Genomic DNA, 21,399 nt, shown 5'->3' with positions numbered 1-21,399 from the left:
AGTTCCAAAGGAAATTCATCAATGTCTCATTTTCAGCGACATTGATGAACGTCGCTGAAAATGAGACAGTCGAAGAACTGAAAGAGCAAAAAGTCATTGAGGCAAAACGAATAATGATTAAAAAAGATGGTGAACTTGTTCCAACTAGAAACATTATTCTAACATTCAATACACCAACCTTACCATCATGTGTGAAAGCCAGATATCTAAATTGCTGAGTACGTCCATACATTCCCAACCCAATCAGATGTTTCAAGTGTTAAAAATTTGGACACTCGCAAACAGTATGCTGAGGGGACACTACATGCCCAAACTGCGACTCCAAAGATCATGCACAAACTGACTGCACTGCAGAAAAGCCACAGTGCCCAAATTGCAAAACTAGCATCCAGCGTATTCAAAAAATTGCGAGTTCTGGAGAGTAGGAAAAAAGATCCAGAAGTACAAAGTCGAACAAAAGGTCACCTATCAGGAAGCTAAGAAGCAGGTTATGCTCAATATGCCAAAAATTACGTATGCTGCAGCAACAAAAAAAATACCAGTCAACAGCAACACAAACGGCAGTAATAGTACCACCATCCATCTCAATTGCTGATTGGGCTTGATCAGTGCTATCATCCCCACAGCTGTCACCTACAGAACAATGTAAAGTAACTTGTGCTAGCAATACCCCACTAACAGTCCCACCAACTGCTTCTGATACCCTGCCAGAAACTGCAAAATTAAAAGCATCCCCTCGAAACAATTCAGGCCAACCATGCTCAGCAAATATGGATACTGGTACCCTGCAGGAGAGCACCTCCGTAGCCAGGTGGGAAGGTGCAGCAGTGCGTAGCACATGCTTCTTGATTAGACCGGGGTTCGAGCCCGTCACCACCAAATACGGAGGATGCAGAAAGGTCAGGGAATGACCACCGCATATCCTGGCCTTAGTTGCTAATACTCCTAAAAACCAAATAACAAACAAACAAACCCTGCAGGATGACCCAATCCTAGATCTACATGCAGAAGATGATATGGAAACTGGATGCTCCACTTTCCTAAAAAAAAGAAAAGATGAAACTAGATCAATGCAAACAGACAGAACCATACACAATTTCTAAAACTAAATAATGCAGAACATTATACAATGGAACTGTAGAAATCTATGAAGCAATATTTTTGATATTTACGACCTAATCAAAGTTATTCTCTGCCTGCAAGAAATCAATCTAACCCCACAAGTGACTCCAGTGATCAAAAACTATAGTATCTATCAACAGGACAGAAATAATATTAACTCAACAAGAGGAGGCATAGCTGTAATTGTTGACAAGGTTCCTACAAAACAGATCCCGCTGCAGACCACATTAGAGGCTGTAGCAGTACGAATACGAATTGATTTGAGTTTTATGTTAACCATAGTCTCTGTGTACCTTTCCCCAAACAAAGAATTCACTGAGAAAGAGTTGGAGGAACTAATAAAGCAGCTTCCATCTCCTTTCATTCTGCTAGGATATTTCAGTGGGCACCACCCTATGTGGGGATCTCCCCAGATCTGGTCTTGTCTGTGCTTGTTAACAGGAGAGACTGCTTCTACAGGGATGTGACACACTTAAATAGAAAGGGTGCAAGAATATTTGCTGATGCTATCGAGGCAGAGTTAGGTGGGTCAGAAAACTGCTAGCTTGGGGGGGGATTCACGGACTAATAGATTAACAGTAGCCGCTGCCAGAGGTAAAAGTGATTCTTGTACTACTTCTATTGAAATGCAATTGAGCAGCAGCCTGGAAAGCAAGGAAATGGGAATTTCCATGAGTGAGTGCTCAATATGCTGGGAGACATAGTGGAACAAGTAAATACACGAGCTGTGTTAGGGTAACTAAGAGTAGAAACAGGTGCATGTTTACTTGCATGTACACCAATGCTAGGAGTATAGTTAATAAATTTGATGAGCTTGAAGTGCTAGTCAAGATATCAAAGGCAGATATTGTTGGAATATCAGAGACATGGTGTCACACAGACATAAGCTTTGGGGAGTACAATGTGTTTAAAAAAAGGGTAGAAGGACAGGAAGGGAGGAGGGGTTATGCTGTTAGTTAAGAAACACATAAAATCTAAGGAAGTGCATCCAATTGATGTTGGTGGACAATGCAATGTTGAGTCTGTTTGGTGTGACATAAGCACTGGGAAAGGAAAAATGAGAGTTGGTGTGTGTTATAGGCCTAATGAATCTGATGAGTATAATGAGCAGTTGTGCAGAGAAATAGAGTGGGCCAGTAATGGGGGATTTTAATTTCCCAATTATCAGTAATGATTCTTCATGCATCAAGAATCTTCAGATAAAGGAACCACTAGGTGGCAGTGATCACAGTATGCTGAAGTGGGATTTACTCAAACAGGTGGCTACGGTGGTCTGAGACAGTATTTAAATTCTATACAGTGGAACCAACTGATAATGTTACCAACAGCAAATTCAAAATGGGAAGCATTCAAAGAATTCATCTTGGAAGCTACTAGGCTTTTCATACCAACAAAGAAATATTGTTCAAGATTTAGGCCTAAATGGATGTCAGATGAACTAATTAGACATGTGACAGAGAAGAAAAATGCATGGGATACATATAAATTAATAGGTGACACAGAAGCCTATGATAGATATAAGCTGGTCTGTAACCAAGTTACAAAGGAGGTTAGACAGGCGAAGGCAGATTACGAGAAATCTTTGGCAAAGGATGCAAAGAAAAACAGCAAAGAGTTCTTTACTTATGTAAATTCTAGAAGGAAGTGGATGAATCACATTGGTCCACTTGATACCGATGGTTCAGCTGTTCATGATCCTGCTCAGGTAGCTAACAAACTGAATGAATATTTTGCATCAACATTCACACATGAGGGGTTATTCAGGGAGGGGAATGCCAGAGGTGTATTCAACTCTGGCAGTAAGCTAGATAATCTTGTAATAACTGAGAGTAAATTGGAGGAAAAATTGTTGAAGATAAACACAAGAAAGGCACCTGGGGTGGGTGGAATCCAGTTATATTAAAGGAGGCAGCAAAGGAAGTAATCAAACCCTTAGCCATTATTATGACAGCTTTCCTGGACCCATGGTCTGGATATGGGCAAATGTGACCCCAATCCACAAAGGAGGATCAAAGGGAGACACAGGTAATTACAGACCTGTTAGTTTAACTTCTGTTCCAGGAAAATTAATAGAGGCACTGGTTAAAGAAGCATTGCAGGGTCATCTTGACAAGACTTCAGTTATAGATCGGACACAGCATGGGTTTGTTAAGGGGAAGTCTTGTCTGACTAATTTGATTGGATACTATGATGTAGTCACAAAGGAACTGGATGCAAAGAATAACTTTGATATCATATATTTGGATCTTAGGAAAGCCTTTGATACTGTTGCCCGTGGAAGACTGCTGCACAAATTGGAGCAGTGTGGCATTGGAGGCAAATTGCTGCTATGGATAAAGGGATGGTTGAGTGGGAGAAGTCAGAGAGTGGACACTTTTCTTCGTGGGCTAATGTTATTAGCGGAGTCCCTCAGGGTTCAATTTTGGGTCCATTGTTGTTTTCTGTATTTATAAATGATATTGATGATGGTATATCAGGGTTAATGTCCAAGTTTGCAGACGATACGAAGGTTGGCAGGGTTGTTAATGACACTAATTACAGCACACTGCTGCAATAGGATCTAGAAGAGTTGAGCAGATGGGCTGAGAGGTGGCAGATGAAGTTTAACATTGACAAATGTAAAGTACTACATGTGGGAAGCAGTAATCCCAGAGTAACGTATCAACTCTGTGGTACCACACTGACAAGGTATAATGTATGTTCGTGTCAGATGGCACCTGGGATTTCTCCCAACTCCGCGTGTGTTTCACTGTATCGAGGACAGTACACTGTCAAGCCAGAGACTCGAAAGTGTGTGGGCCGTGTCTGTGCAGTGTGATATGTTGTGTCCATTGTTTGACCGGCTTATTGGCCGCCAGGCCCCTAGTGGGGCCTGACGTTGCCCATACCCTGCCATGTGGAGGCTAGCTGGGTGTATCAAGTATCACAACAAATTGCTCTGGCAGGTCCTGCCACTTAGTTTCCTGGGATTTCAGTGGCTAGGACCTAAAAAAAAAAAAAAAAAATTACATATTTGACATTGGTGCTTACTGGGATTGCTGTTAGGAAATTGCTGGTTGGGTTTGAATGCTAAAGAGATGTGTTAAAAGCCTAATAGGTCTGGCAAAATGTTATGAAATTTAGATGTAAGGCTAGACGCTAGATAAAAGCTAATAGTGTTTGCTGGCTTGGAGATTTAGACGAAACGATTGGAATCTAGACGTTGATTAGAATTTGGCAGCATTAGAATTTGGTGTACCTTGGTCGATTTAGTGAGAGAGGAGGGAGACTGAAGACTGTCGGGAAACGGATAGAAGAATAGGGATAATAGAGTAGATATTGTTTCCTGACCCAAAGAGCTGGTCAGTGGAGACAAGCCCCACCAGGCGAAGTATGGTGGGTAGGCAGGGAGGAGAGGAGACAGAGATCCGTCTCCTCTCCTCCCTGCCTGGGGATGGGGTTTTAAAGGGAACCAGGTTAGATTACCCAGTTCAGATTGCCAATGGCGTGTAGGCAGCAAAGCCGCAGAATGTCTTCGTCAGTGTCATGTCCAAGCAGTGTCAAATCTGGAATGAAGGTCAAGCTGCTCATCCCACTCCGGGGGCAGGATATGTTAGCTGGCAGTGGAGATCCCATCAGGCGAGGGGGTGGGAGAGAGACACATTTATTTCATTCATAATCTGCATTCTCACTCTGCTTGCATTCTTTTTTTTTTATTTTTTTTTTATATATATATATATATATATATATATATATATGTTATATATATTTTTATTTTTATTTTTTATTTTATTTTTTTATTTTTGCAGGCCAGGGGAGAAGGCAGTGATAGTGTTTAAGTGGTTAGTAAATGTTTGTTAGTACAGTATATGTAAAGTAATGTAAGTTATTTTTAACTTTGTATTCTTTCGGCCAATTACATTTGCTCTTCCACTCATTCCCATTCACTCTCTCTTTCCCTCATGCTAGGTCACTCTTTCTTTCACCAAAATTGCCATTTATTCCCTTTTACCATAATTCCTAGTTCACTCAGTGCCCAGCCTATTTATTCTATCTTTCATTTTCATTCATCTGTCATTGTAGAAGTTGATAGCTTAAATAGATTCAAGGCAGAACTTGACAAAGATTTGGAGTGAGTGGATGGGTGAAATAAGAGTTTTTTTTTATTTTTTATTTTTTTTGGCTCATGCTATATAAGCTTGCTTTCTTGCATCATGTGCCTTTGCTAATGCTAATATATTGACCAACACTCCAGAGTAATAAGCACATTTTGGCCATAGTAGCCCTTGCACTGATAAACCCCACTCCAACAACAACAGCTCCATAGAATCATAAATTATTGTTGGAACAAGGATTGTAATAGTGCAAAAAAAAAAAAAAAAAAAAATCCAAAATTAATTAGAATGGAAAATTTTCTTTTCTCTTAGACTTGAAAATAAATTTGAAAGCAAAAGTGAATTGTTAACATCATAATTAGCAACATTAGATAGTACTACTTATGTAAGATTCTGTATCCCGTGACTATTTACAATCATTTTGCAATTGTAAATAGTAAAAAAACAATAAAGTGCAAACGCACAATAGTTGATTACATATTGAATGCTGCAGTCTGCATAGAAGACAGCAGTGATGAAAGGTAAACAGCATGCAAAATTCACACACTGGTGCAAAATGCATTGAAGTTAGAGGAAGCTCTCTCCATTTAAACTCGTTACTGTTTTTTTTTTTTTTCCAGCCCTGTGATATAAATCTGTAACCATTATGTTTTTTATAATTACTTTTTACTTCTCTTTTAACATGAATGATTTTACTATTTCATGATTTCATGTTAAATTTCATTCATCTAACCTTTACTGGTTCATGCTCCCCAGCCAATTCACCTTTCTTCCAAACTAATTTTAAAATCTGTTTTTACTCCTTCCTTTCTTAGACTGTGTCTGACTTCCACAATAAATGGAGAATTATTATTACTAATATCTTTTTAATTCTAGGTATGTACTGATGAAGATGCTAGTCAAGTGATTGGTCCTCTGGTTGCTAGTCAGAAACTAAACATAAAAATTATTCATTTGCTCTATTCATTTCATGAAAAGGTAGCTTTGGTAAGTTTTATACATAATCTTCTACAAAAACTTATAATTAATATTAACAATACGAGGTGCTATCCAAATGTTCCTGAAATTTTAATGTTGTGCAGAAACTGTGTAGTACGAACTTGTGGCACTAGGTAACACTTCGTGAATCAGTGTGTCATGTGGCATCAGGCTGGATAGAGTCATTGAATATTATACGCAATTCTTTGGCTGTGTGTTTCGCATAGTTTGCAGTTGTTGCAATGGCTGATGTGAGAAAGCAACATGCTTGCATCAAGTTTTGTTTCCTTCTTAATGATACAGCAGCAGAAACCCATAAGAAGTTGAAACAAGCTTTTGGTGACCAATACTTTTCACCAGATGCAGATCTACTACTGGTTTAACCATTTTAAAAACGGTTGAATGTCGGTTGATGACGACGATTGCTCTGGGCATCCATCATCGAGCAAGCACTACCACGGACAATGTCGTAAAAGTCAACGCAAAGTTCTACTTCTACGTCCTCAGGCAGTTAAGGGAAGCCATCAGGAGGAAACATTCAGGGAAGTGGCACACAAAGAACTGGGTCCTTCATCATGACAACGTGCTAGCCCTCAGTTCTCTTGCTGTGGTACAGTTTTTGGCACCAACAACATGAAAATTGTCCCCCATCCCCTTATTTTTTTCCAGACTTAGCCCCTCTGATTTCTTCCCCTTCCCACGAATGAAAATCAAGCTGAACGGTCAAAGATTTGACAGCGTAGAGAATATACAAACTGAATCGCATACAGTGCTGAACTATGACGAAGAAAGAAGGACTTTCAGCAGGCATTCAAATCATGGGAGAAATGCTGGAATCGGTGTTTACGCTCTCAAGGGGACTAGTTCAAAGGTGACGGTGGCGAATAAGACCCAGGGTGAAGCCTAATTTATTTTACAAATACACTTTGGGAACTTTTGGGTGGCAACTCATATCTGTAATTAAGTTAATTAAATTATAAGATGTAATGAATTATTCATGAGGATGAACGAACTATAAACTATTGCTGTTAGTTTGCTATAATATGTTCCCTATATTTTTGTTTCTAATCTGTTTGAAAAAGCTGGCTTCGTGCAGTTATATGGAACAAAAGAGAGAACTACTGGGGTATACTCACTACATGACAACTTCAAGATGGCAGTATATTTTGTTTCTTGTGTGCAGGTGGAGGAGCTTAGAAGGGAACAGGCATTCTGTTTGTTATCAGATACTCAATCTAAAACACTGATGGATCCAATATCTTTCTATTTTAGAAGATTTTGGAGAAGTCTAATTGGCCTCCCTAAAATCCACTCATTCACACCTCGATGGTAAGCCCTGTTACATCACTTTGGTGGCAATGACTGTGTAGAGTGGTTCTCTTCAAGATACCCGGTCAGCATGAACAGGAAAAGACCAAACCCTCCAACTTGTGACAACACGAAGAAACAAATGGCCCTCAGTCCCCAATGGCTTACGGCAGCAATAAGATCAGAGTGTGGAAGCAGAGGGTGCTAAGAATCTCTGCGTACGACCAGGCTGCCATGCATGGAAACTGATTTTGTCTGTTACAATGTAAGATCGCACATCAGTAAAGATAGAATATTAGAACTGGAAAAGGAATTAGAAAATGTGAATTGGAATATCATCAGTTAGGCTGGAACAAAAAGAAATCAATCACTTATAAGTTTATCAAGTTGAAACTGCTGTACACTAATGGAAACAGTGAAAAGAGCAAAAGTGGAGTTGGCTTTCTCGTCCATAAAGATATAAAAAACAACATTTTGGTATTCAAAAGTACATCACCAAAGGTATCAAGACTCTACTACTCAGGATTTCTAAGAGGTACAAACTAAAGGTTATGATGATATAGGCACCAACATCGAGCCATTATTACAAAGAGGTTGAAGAAATGCACACTGAAATGGAAAGACTTATAGATAAACAGAAAACTCACTACACCATATTATGAAAGGCTTCAATGCTAAGGTTGAAAGAGACGAAACAGTGCAAAAAGGGAAACTATATGAAATTTTGGAATAGGTGAAAGAAATGAAAGATGTGAAAGATGTGGAATTTGCAGAATCTCAAGGAATGTCAGTAATGAACACTTTTTTTCAAGAAAATGGTGAACAGAAAGTGGATGCGGAAGAACCCAAATGGATTAACGACAAATGAAATCGACTTCATTGTCAAAGTGGAGGAGAAATTGTTGAAGTTAAACATAAAAAAGGCACCTGGGGCAGATGGAATCTATCCAGTTATAATGAAGGAGGCAGCAAGGCTAGTAAGCAAACCCTTAGCCATAGGAGAGTATCCTTAGAGTCAGGGGCTGGATACATTTGCATATCCCCATGGACTGGAGACATGCAAATGTATCCCCAAATCACAAAGGGGGTTCAAAGGGTGACACAAATAATTATAAACCTGTTAGTTTAGCTTCTGTTCTGGGGGAAAATAATGGAGTCACTGGTTAAAGAGGAGATACAGGATCACTAGATAAGACAGCAGTAATAGTTCAGACACAGCATGGGTTTGTTAAGGGGAAGTCTTGTCTGACCAATTTGATTGGATACTACGATGTGGTCAATGGAACTGGATGCAAAAAATAATTTTGATATCATATACTTGGATTTCAGGAAAGCATTTGATACTATTGCACAAGGAAGATTGCTGTACAAATTGGAGCCGTATGGCATTAAGGGCAGGTTGCTGCAATGGATAAAGGGATGGTTAATTGGGAGACTGTAGAGAGTGGTAATAAATGGACACTACTCTACGTAGACTAATGTTATTAGTGGAGGTCCTGAGAGTTCGATGTTGGGCTCGTTGTTGTTTTGTGTATTTATCAATGATATCAATGAAGCTATATGAGGCTTAATTTCCAATTTTGCAGATGATACAAAGGTTCGCAGGGGTGTTAATGAGATAAAGACAGTATGCTAATACAACAGGAGTTTTTTGGTTGATGCTGTATAAGCTTGATTTCTTGCATCATATACCTTTACTAATGCTAATAGTGTTATTTTATTTTTATATATATTTTTTAATACATGTAGTATAAATTTTACTGCATTGATAGAGTAAAATTTCCTCTAAGTATGCTTATTGTTAGTACATACCATTAATACTTGTTTTATACTTATTGGCATTAATATTCATAAAGGTATAGCTGAAAATAATGCAAAAGCATGGGTAAATGTGAAGGAGTCACATATCTTACTTGTAAAAGCAACTTGTTTTCAATACAGCTGTCCGCTCAGTCATAAACTGAAAATTAATGATGTTCTATTATAAACTTGGAATATAAACATTATGCAAGAGTTCTGAATATACTTAATGCCTGCAATATTGTAATTAAAAATCTTCATGTGGATTCCACAAAATATGTTTTATACTGTTTATTCAATATCCAGATGCTGTCTAAACCAGAGCTTCCATTTCAAGATAGTGCAGATTTCGTTATGGTATCACTAGTGGTGAGTAAATGTTTTTAGATTAGTGCATTATGAAGATATCATTTAGTATTATAATTTATACACTCATTAATCGCTGGATTATTGTTGGGCCACTGTTTGCGTGAATAACAGCACTATTCACCTAGGCATTGACTCCACTAGATATATGAACACATCCTTAGGGATCTGGAGCCAGGCTGCCTCCTAGGCTTTCCACAGTGTCAGAACAGATCATGGCTGCTTGTCCATACACCTCACTTCTAATTTAAAAACATACCACAGGTGTTCAACTGCATTTAAATTGGAGTTCAATTGAAGGCCAGCCACGATGGGTGATATCTTCATTGTGCTCCTCAAACCACTAGTGCAGTGTGGGCCTGTTGACATGGCACATTATCATCTTGGAATATCCTGTTTTTGTCTGGAGAAAAAATGCAACATGGCAGGGTGCACATGGTCCCCTAGTAGCTGCCGGCAGACCTCATCAGTGAAACATTGGTCCATATGCATCAAACATGCCCACATTAAGCAACCACCTAGTGGTGGTTGCTATGACCTGTTTGAAATGGTAGGTAGTATGACCTGTTTGAAATTATTCTTTGTGCACCTTGCTCACAGTGGACCGTGAGCAACTGTTTTAGACCGTGAGATGCTGTTTCTGATATGGAGCACCCAACACATGAGCTCCGACAATATGCCCTTTTGAAACTTCATGACATTGATAAATCATCTATAATCAAACTGTTTACATGTGTGCTTCCATGTTTCGTGCATTGAGTGCTCCTGTCACTGATGTGCTTTTCTCAACTCAAAGCATAGGTCGAAGATTGCTATTTTTAAATTGAATTTACTTATCAGTAGGTCTAAAGGGAGTTTTAATGTTCAAAAATTAATTTAAAATATGTTTTTAATATAAAACATGGATTTTTCAACGTTATGGTGAGAAAAAATTATAAATATAGGTGGCATTAAAAAAAAATTAAATTTTGAATTATTTTTTAACTGATTTCTCAAATTTTTGCGTGCAGAGAGGAATTTTTGATTTTCCAGCAACTACTGACAAATTAAAAAACAGATCTAAATCAGGGTGAAAAATGCTACTCATGTTCTATTCTCTTTTTGAATGGAGTATTTGGTTTATTAATTATAATGGTATAAAGTCTGCTTACAGCAGGAAATGTATTTAATAGAAAAATAACACCTATAATTTATGTATTTGGACAGATGCAATCCATTTATATCGGTAATTAAATTTCTCTATTAAAATTTAATTAATTGAATAAAAACTAATATAAAATAAAGTCATCAATAAAGACTTATAGGTTAGACATAATATCTGTAGTCTTATTTTTCATGTTTCAGAGTGTGGTAGAGTTGATAAAGAATACGATCAGACCTCTGTTGAATGGTTTTTATGATGCAATCAAGTCCATAATTATAACTATGCATCAAGAAGACTTTTCAGGGTAAGTACAGAAATACTTTTTTTTTTCATGCAATCTTATCTTCAGGCCCCTTCAGGTGCCAAGCGTTCTGTGGCCAAGTGATCTCAGTGCATTCATTAAAGTGAGCATTCTAAAGAGCATTTGCCCTATACAGATTCTTTTTTGTTCTGAATACTATTTTCTTCACTTACTGTTGGAGTAGTTCTTTAACACTACAAGAAGTAGGCAAAGTTGCTCAGAAAGACACGTTTCTGTTTCTTTTTCTTTTGCTACTAACACAAGTTAGTGAGGGACTCCACTAACACTAGTGGGGGTCCCCAGGGTTCGGTGTTGGGCTCACTGTTGTTTTGTTTATTTATCAATGATATTCATGAAGTATATCAGGCTTAATGTCAAAGTTTTCAGATGATACAAAGGTTGGCAGGGTTGTTAATGACAGTAATGGCAGTTTGCTACTGCAACAGGATCTAGAAAATTAGGGCAGATGGGCTTAGAAGTGGCAACTGAAGTTTCATGTTGACAAATGCAAAGTACTGCATATGGGTAGAAGTAACCCCATCAAAATAACCAGCTGTGTGGTACTACACTTAGGGTGGTAGAAAATGACATCTATTATTAATATGCACAAGGTTCAGGATGGCTATTGGGAAAATAGGAGTGACTCCATCAAGTTATTATCTGAATTCTTGGAGGACAGAGTTTACAAATTTTGTCTTCTCCTCAGGACTGGCAAACTCAAATAACTTTTTTTTTTTTTTTTTTTTTTTTTTATGTAAACCCCAAACACGAGAGGTATTTGAACCTATAGTACTTAGTACCGTGCTTGGGTTGGAGGTGGGAGCAGAGATGGGCAAAAGTTGCGGCCAATAGCTTTGGCAAGAGACCAGAATGCTCGGCTACCATTAGGGCAAGAAGCAAGTTTTCTACTCTTAGCCTGTTCAAACTCTAGTTTGGACTGATTAATGACTGCTTTACGATTGTTGCGAGCTTTGGTGTAGGTAGAAAATGAAACTGGAGAACTAGAAACAAGCCAATTATGATATGCAACATTCTTCTCTTGAACAGCCTTAGTACATTTATTGGAAAACCAAGGTTTAGATAAAGGACAAGATTTTAAAGTGGAGTGTGGTATAAAGGATTCCATTCCTGCAAGAATAATTTCACTGACACGATCTGAGCAAACGTTGACATCAGAAGTTTTGAAACAGTAATCTGACCAAGGAAAAGAAGACTCGCAGGTCATCCCATTTTGCATTCTTGTAATGTCAAAAAACACGAGGTTGGGAATAGCCATGAGATAAAGGTCCCATTGGAGAAGAGACAATCACCAAGTTGTCATCTGAAAGAACTTGACTTAACCTCTGATAAACTTTTTGCCTGTGCTTTCTATAGTGTAACATAATAAACAAAAACTTCCCTTTTTTTGTGTGAATTACCTTTCAACTGTTGTTTGCATTTCAACCAAGCTTTTGTCATTTCATTTGAGCTATGATTTCAAGCAGTTTGATATAACACTGATTTTCTTGTAGCTTAAAATGATAAAAAAAAATGCGTATTTTTTTACACATGTGATTAATTTAATTCAAATTTTAATATTAGGAATCTTGATGAAAGAGAGATGCAGTTGCTAGAGGTTCCATGTTCTCTTTATATGAATGAACTGCAGAATTTTGTTATCAGATCTCATAGGGAATACTTAACCAAATATCCAGTTTGTGTTATAATACAAAAAAGGTGAGTGTGTGTTTCAGAATATTTTAGTGGTATTATGCACATTTTATTGAAAGACTCAAAAATTGTAATTAAGATGTAGTTCTCCAGTATACGTTGAACTTACTTATTTCTAATTGAAATATATAGTGTGATCCATGGTATCTTTCTCGATATAATGGTTTGTGGTATGGTTGTCTAAAGTTCCATTAACGAATTAACATTAGCAAGGGCACATGATGCAAGAAAGTAAGCTTATATAGCATCAGCCAAAACTATCCACTTTTATAAGCTATCCACTTCTACAAGTTTTCTGAGCAATGCAGACAGGCTGCCAGGGCAGGTCATGGGGTTTTGTCAATGATATACAGGAATTTTGCTAGCAGGGAGAAGGAGGTTGTTGTCCCTCTGTATAAGGCAATGGTCAGGCCACGCCTTGAGTACTGCGTACAGGTCTGGAGGCCTCATTTTAGGAAGGATGTCGATTTGCTTGAGCGTGTACATAGAAGGGCAACAAGATTGGTGAGGGGAATGAAGGGATCCTCTTACCAAGAGAGGCTTAAGTTCTGCAAATTGCAGTGGCTGGAGACAAGGCACCTGCGCGGTGATCCGATTGAGGTGTATAAGGCTTTGAATGGGTTGAGCACACTGAATTCTGATGGGATCCTTCCACTTGTTCAGATTAAGAACCTAAGGGGGCATGAATTCAAATTAAGAAAGGACAGATGTAGAATAGATGTGCGGAAATTTGCCTTTAGCCAGCGGGTGGTTAATTGCTGGAACAAACTTCCATCTGTCGTTGTGGAAGTTGATATGTTTAATAAATTTAAGGAGGAACTGGACGGGCATTTGGAGGGAATGGTGTGATTTTTTTTTTTTTTTTGGCTGATGCTGCATAAGTTCATACACTTGCTTTCTTGCATCACATGCCACTACTACTACAATGACAAATGGAAGTTTGTTCCAGCAATCAACCACCCGTTGGCTAAAGGCAAATTTCCACACATCTGTCCTACAACTGTCTTTCCTCAATTTGAATTTATGCACTCTCAGGCAATTATTCTGTGCAAGAGGAAGAATCCCATCAGCATTGAGCATGCTTAACCCATTCAAGGCTTTATACACCTCAATCAGATCACCTCGCAGGCAGTGGCGTAACTAGAGGGGGGACAGTCTGCCCTGGATGGCACCTTTTACATGAGACAGAATTTTATTTTTCGACGATCTATAGAACAGCAACTGAGTGATGAAATATATCGATGAATGTCATCGATAATTTTTCTAAAAGAAAAGTAAGAAAAATAACATTTTAGAATGTTGAAATTAAGATTTTTACTGAAAAAATGAACATAGTGTTTTAATTTATTTCCCTATATGTCGTTTTCACTTATTGTAGTATTTTTGGTGTGTATTGAGAGGGGCAGCAAATTCTGGGACTGCACCGGCCAGCAAAAATTTCTAGCTACAGTACAGCTCACAGGTGCCTAATCTGCAAAACTTAAGCCTTTCTTCGTAAGAGCAACACTTCGTTCCATTCACTAATCTTATTGCGCTTCTCTATACTCGTTCCACATCCTTCTTAAATTGAGGCCTCCAGACCTGTATACAGTACTCAAGGTGTGGCCTGACCATTCTTATAGAAGGGGAAAATTACCTCCTTATCCCTGCTAGAAAAATTCCTGTATATCTTTGACAAGACACCATGGGCTACTCTTGCAGACCATCTGCACTGCTCAGAAAACTGCCTGCACAATTACCCCTAGGTCCTTTTCACTCTCTACCTCCGTCAGTGTGGTACCACACACTTCATACGTTACTCTGGAGTTACTGCTTCCCATATGCATTACTTTACATTTGTCAATGTTACATTTCAGTTGCCATCTCTCAGCCTATCTACTCAACTTTTCTAGATCCTGTTGCAGCAGCGTGTTGTCATTATTGGCATTAACAACCCTGCCGACCTTCATATCGTCTGCAAACTTGGACATTAAGCCTGATATACCATGATCAATATCATTAATGAATACAAAAAACAACAGTGGACCCAACACGGAACCCTGGGGGACTCCACTAATAACATTAGTACACAAAGAGCAGTGTCCATTGATTAGCACTCTCTGTCTTCTCCCACTCAACCATTTCTTTATCCATAGCAGCAGTTAGCCTCTAATGTCGCACTGCTCCAATTTGTGCTGCTGTCTTTTATGCGCCAGAGTATCAAAAGCCTTTCTAAGATCCAAATATATGATATCAAAATTATTCTTTGCATCCAGTTCCTTTGTGATTACATCATAGTATCCAATCAAATTGTCGGACTAGACTTTCCCTTAACAAACTCATGCTGTGTCCGAGCTATAACTGAAGTCTTGTCTAGGTGATCCTGCAATGCTTCTTTAACCAGTGCCTGTATTAATTTCCCTGTAACAGAAGTTAAACTAACAGGTCTGTAATTCCCTGTGTCTCCCTTTGATCCTCCTCCTTTGTGGATTGGGGCCGCATTTGCACATTTCCAGTCCATGGGTACACCCCTGAGTACCCCACTGTTATAATAATGGTTAAGGGTTTGCTTACTTCCTTTGCTGCCTCCTTTAATATAACTGGATAGATTCCATCCACCCCAGGTGCCTTTCTTGTGTTTATCTTCAACAATTTCTCCTCCACTGTACTCTCAGTTATTACAAGATTATCTTGCTTTCTTCCAGAGTTTAATACACCTCTTGCATTCCCATCCCTTGAATAACTCCTCATGTGTGACTGTAGATGCAAAATATTCATTTAGTTTGTTAGCTACCTGAGCAGCATCATCAACAGTAGAACCATTAATATCAAGGGAACTAATCTGATTCGTCCCTTTCCTTCTAGATTTAACATAAGCAAAGAACTCTGTATGTTGTTCTTTGCAACCTTTGCCAGATATTTCTTGTGATTTACCTTTGCCTGCCTAACTTCCATTGTCACTTGATTACAGAGCAGCTTATATCTATCATAGGCTTCTGTGTCACCTGTTAATTTATATGTATCCCATGCATTTTTCTTCTCTGCAACATGTCTGTGCCAGATTAACGGTAGCCGCTGGCAGTGGTGAAACTGATTCTTGCACTGCATCTATTAGAATGAGCAGCAGTCTGGAAAACAAGATCCAGGGTATTTCAGAGACTGCTGGGAATCATTGCAGTACAAGTAAACACAAAGGTTGTGTTAAGGTAGCTAAGAATAGGAACAAATAAAATCCAAAGAAGTGCAGCCAGTGAACATTGCTGGACAGTGCAGTGTCGAGTCAGGTTGTGTGACATAAGCACTGGGAGATCAAAATTGAGAGTAGGAGTGTGTTATAGGCCTAATGACTCTGATGAGTATAATAAGAAACTGTACAAGGAAACAGAGTGGGCCAGTAAATCAGAGAGTCTTATAATGGGGGATTTTAATTTCCAAAGATTGATTGGAATTTGTGGGTTGGTCACTCACACACACTAGCAAGGTTTTTGTGGGTTTATTGGATGATTGTTTTCTACATCAGCATTTTCAAGAGGCAACTAGATGGAGTAATAATCTTGATCTGATTATCAGTAGTGATTCTTCATGCATTAAGAATCTGGAGATAAAGGAACCACTAGGTGGCAGTGATCACAGTGTGCTGAAGTGGGATTTACTCAAAGAGGTAACTACCATTAGTGGTAAAGGGAAGGGTTTATGTTTTCATAAAGACGACTACATTGGTCTGAGACAGTATTTAAATTCTGTATGGTTAGACCAACTGATGATGTTACCAAGAGCAGTTTCAAAATGGAAGGCATCCAAAGAATTAATCTTGGAAGCTACTAGTCTTTACATACCAACTAAGAAATATTGTTCAAGGTTTAGGCCTAAATGGATGACAGGTGAACTAATGAGACATGTGGCAGCGAAGAAAAATGCATGGGATACATATAAATTAATGGGTGACATGAAAGCCTATGATAGATATAAGATGGTCTGTAACCATGTCACGAAGGAGATTAAGCAGAAAAGGCAGATTTTGAGAAATCTTTGGCAAAGGATGCCAAGAAAAACAGCAAAGAGTTCATATTGATGGTTCAACTGTTGATGGGTTTGGTTTGTTAGCCACCTGAATCCTGCTCAGGTGGCTAACAAATTAAATGATTATTTTGCATCTACATTCACACATGAGGTGTTATTAAGCATTGAAAATGCCAGAAGGTTATCAAATTGTAGTAGGGGCTTAATGATTTTGTAATAACTGAGATGAAAATGGAAGAGATTGTTGGAGATAAACATAAAAAAGGGACCCGGGGTGGATGGGATCTACCGAGTTATATTAAAGGAGGCAGCAAAGGAAGTAAGCAAACCCTTAGCCATAATTATGAGAGCTTTTTTGGACTCAGGGGAGGTACCCACAGACTGGAGATGTGCAAATGTGACCCCAATTCACAAAGCAGGATCAAAGAGCGACACAAGTAATTATAGACCTGTTAGTTTAACTTCTGTTCCAAGGAAATTAATGGAGGCACTGGTTAAAGAAGCACTGCAGGATCATCTAGACAAGACTTCAGTTATAGCTCGGACACAGCATGGTTTTGTTAAGGGTTAGTTTTGTGTGACAAATTTTATAGGATATTATGATGTGGTTACAAAGGAACTGGATGCAAAAAATAATTTTGATATCATATATTTGGATTTCAGGAAAGCTTTTGACATTGTTGCGCCTGAAAGACTATTGTACAAATTGGAGCAGAATGGTATTAAGGTTTAGTTGCTACAATGGATAAAAGGATGGTTGAGTGGGGGAAGACAGAGAGTGGTAATCAATGGGTGCTGCTCTTCGTGAACTAATGTTATTAGTGGAGTCCCTCAGGTTCAGTGTTGAGTCCATTGTTGTTGTCTGTATTTATAAATGATATTGATGATGGTATATCATATCAGGCTTAATGTTCAAGTTTGCAGACAATAAGAAGGTTGGCAGGGTTAAGAACACTAATGACATTACGCTGCTGCAACAGGATCTAGATATGTTGAGCAGATGGACTGCTCAACTTTTCTGAGAGGTGGCAATTGAAGTTTAACATTGACAGATGTAAAGTACTACATATGGGAAGCAGTAATACCAGAATAACGAATCAAGTCTGTGGTACTACACTGACAGTAGCAGAGAATGAAAAGGACCTGGGTGTAATTGTGCAGGCAGATATGAAGTTTTCTGAGCAGTGCAGACGGTCTTCAAGAGTAGCTCACGGTATCTTGTCAATGATATACAGGAATTTTTCTAGCAGGGATAAGGAGGTGACAAGGAAGTGGCCTGACCATTCCCTTGTATAAGGCAATGGTCAGGCCGCTCCTTGAGTACTGTATACAAGTCTGGAGTCCTCATTTTAAGAAAGACGTAGAACTGTTGGAACGAATACAGAGGAGGGCAACAACATTAGTGAATGGAATGAAGGGTTGCTCTTATGAAGAAAGGCTTCTTAAGTTTTGTAGATTACAGTGTCTGGATACTAGGCACCTGTGAGGTGATCTGATTGAGGTGTATAAAGCCTTGAATGGTTTGAGCATGCTCAATACTGATAGGATTCTTCCTCTTGCCCAGAATAATCAGCTGAGAGGGCATAAATTCAAATTGAGGAAAGACAGTTGTAGAATAGATATACAGAAGTTTGCCTTTAGCCAGCGGGTAGTTGATTGGTGGTACAGACTTCCATCTTTTGTTGCAGAACAACCAGAGGGGTGAAATGGGAGCTGTTGTTTTTTTTTTTTTTTTTTTTTGACTGATGCTAAATAAGCCTGCGTTCTTGCATCATATGCCTCTACTAATGCTAATGCTAATAAGACTCAGTTCTGATGACATACTTCTGCTTGCTCAGATTAAGAACCTCAGGAGGCATAGATTCAAATTGAGGAAAGACAGTTGTAGAATAGATGTGTGGAAGTTTGCCTTTAGCCAGCAGGTAGTTGATTGCTGGAATAGACTTCCATCTGGCATTGTGGAAGTTGATAGCCTGAAATAAATTTAATGCTGAACTAGACAAGTATGTGGAGTGATCCTATGGATGAAATGGGAGTATTTTTTTTATTTTTTTGGATAAGGCTGAATTAGCTTGCTTTCTTGCATCATATGCCTCAACTAATGCTAATATCCAGTAACTCCAGCGAGTGGACATCTTCTGCTGGATTCCAGGCCATGCTGGGACATGTAGGAAAAAATGGACAATTCAATGGGAGGTACAAGCGTGTAATAAATTCCGTCAAATGAAACCTGAATCTTAGTAATGGACCTCCGGTTTTCGTGTAAAAAAAAAAAAAGGAAGAAGTAATTTTACCCAGAGGATGATTGGCCACAATCAACTTACCCGCCTTTATCTGTTCACAGGTAATGTGAACAGATAAAGGCGGGTAAGTTGATTCTTCCAGAATGCTCATAGTGGAACTTTCCTCTTACAATGAAACACATTCTTGTTGAGTGTACTTTGCACACCACTGCATGCTAAGTCTCATTTAGCTTTCTGCCCAACATTATTAAAGAACCCCTGATGCTCTACCATATCATAGGTAACTATGCTAATCTGCTGGAGTTTTTCCACTTTATTAAACAGACAAAATTATATGACAGTTTTTGACTGATGTCATAGTTGTCACAATGCATGTGTAACAAGCCGACCTGGCTAGCCGGGTGGGTAAAGTGCCTACCTAGCAACCCAAAGGTCGCGGGTTCGATTCCCGCCTCGGGCTTGGATCAAAGTACTGTAAAAACCTTGGGAGGTGCATTATGGCCAAAGAAGCCTATGCGCCAACAACTACCAAAAAAAAAAAAAAAAAAAAAAAAAAGCATGTGTAACATTCATACCACTGATAGATGCAATATGGCTTAAGTTGCTCTTGCACCATAAAAAAAAAAAAAAAAAAAAAAAACAACAACAATCAGCCCATCCAAATTATGTATCCCCAAATTATTAAATTATACCAATCAAAATGCAGCACAAACTGAATTATCAGTACCCCCAAAAAAGCGTCTTTTTCAAATTTTGTCAAAACCCCATACAGTGCAAATAAAACTCAAGCAGTCAGTATGCCAATTTCTTTCTACACCACCCATAAACCTCCAGCCCAAGGATGCAAAGAAAAACAAATCATAACTTCCAGTCATCAACTGGAAATTGATTACTAAGGAAAAATCTCGAGATGGTCCTGGCCTAGAAATTTAGAAATTTTTTTTTTAAGTACACATGGACACAGGAAAGCCTTTCTTTCCAAAAAAAAAAAGATAAAATTAATAATGAACACAATAATTCAGTGGAATTCCATTCCAGTATCGATGACATATATGATCTATATGTTCTCTAAATATACAATAATCTCTAAATATGATCTATATGTTCTCTAATTATACTGTCTCAGTATAATATCTTTAGAAAAGACAGAACCCATCAAAATATTACACATGGTGGTGTAGCTGTTTTAACAAACCAACATCTTCCTACCAAGCATGTTGTTCTGAACTCCTCCCTTGAGACAGTAGCAGCAGTCTGTGTAGCTGCTGACATCAGTATTACAATCTGCTCCTTTTAAATTCCACCTAGTTATACCATCCAACAAAGCAATCTAGATAATCTCATAGCCCAACATCCCACACCTTTCTTCATTTTTAGAGATTTAAATGATCATCACTATGGGGAACAATAACATTAATCAAAAAGGAAAACTAATCAAGCAATGTTTAGACAATAACAACCCTCTTCTAAATGATGGGTCACTTATATATGTCCATCTTTCTTCTGGAACAAATATGCAATAGACTTATCTGTCTGTTCAGCAAATATCTCCTACTCTGAAGTGGATGATAAACAATCATCCACTGCATAGTGACCATTTTCCCATAATAATTGAATAACTAAACAAGCCCTCTTATCATCTTATCATATCATCTTATCATCCCTTGATGAATGCTGTTCAGCTAAAAGATAGCAAAATAAAGCTTGGAATACTTTTCGCCACAGTCCAACTACAGCTAATCTTATTCAATATAAATGCACTAGAGCATGAGTGGCAAACCCATGCCACGTGTGCCCAAAGTGACATGCATACAGATTTTAAGCACGTGGAATGCAGAGCATCCCAAAAAAATTTCAAACTTCATGCAGTGATTTGTTAGAGTCAGAGTGGTTGACGTACTGACAAATTGTGAAATGAAATTAAGAAAACAATTTGTATATTTCACACATTTATTCAGAACATAAGTTAATTATAAAGCTATATGAGATATATTATCCCCATTCATTATTTACAGTGGCAGGCTAGGCAACTGCCTGGGTCCATAAAACAGTTTTATTATACATTTTTTATAGTATAAATTTTTATAGGCAGAGGACTCTTTTTAGCTTTCAACATAATACAAGACCTATATTTTTATATTTAGTTATAAAAGACCTTTTTTAGCCCGTTCTACTGTGTCCTTCATTACAATTTCTGAAGGGTGGCAACCCTAGGTGGGGCCCAAAATTAGAATCTTGCCTAGAGCCTGATTTTTCTTTAGTCTGCCACTTGGTATTTAGTGTAGCCTTCTTCATTGTCAATTTCAGCTTATATGCAGCATGGAAATTGGAGAT

The 21,399-nt window shown here is 38.3% G+C and overlaps 1 protein-coding gene across 1 annotated transcript in view; it reads left to right on the top strand.

Annotated features, from left to right (window-relative positions):
* Nucleotides 1–21,399, top strand: part of fws (Conserved oligomeric Golgi complex subunit 5 four way stop) — a 372,604-nt gene that overhangs the window by 272,537 nt on the left and 78,668 nt on the right. Inside the window, exons 13-16 of the mRNA XM_090384621.1 lie at nt 6,093–6,203; nt 9,609–9,671; nt 11,013–11,116; nt 12,695–12,829. Coding sequence (XP_090240747.1) covers nt 6,093–6,203; nt 9,609–9,671; nt 11,013–11,116; nt 12,695–12,829 — 413 coding nt within the window. The remainder of the gene's footprint in view (nt 1–6,092; nt 6,204–9,608; nt 9,672–11,012; nt 11,117–12,694; nt 12,830–21,399) is intronic.

Source organism: Mastigoproctus giganteus, chromosome 11 (genome assembly GCF_048544385.1).
Source record: "Mastigoproctus giganteus isolate SK-2022 chromosome 11, ASM4854438v1, whole genome shotgun sequence".
Classification (NCBI taxonomy): domain Eukaryota; kingdom Metazoa; phylum Arthropoda; class Arachnida; order Uropygi; family Thelyphonidae; genus Mastigoproctus; species Mastigoproctus giganteus.
Note: the sequence above shows the minus strand (reverse complement) of the source record. Positions and strands in the feature narration are given on the sequence as shown.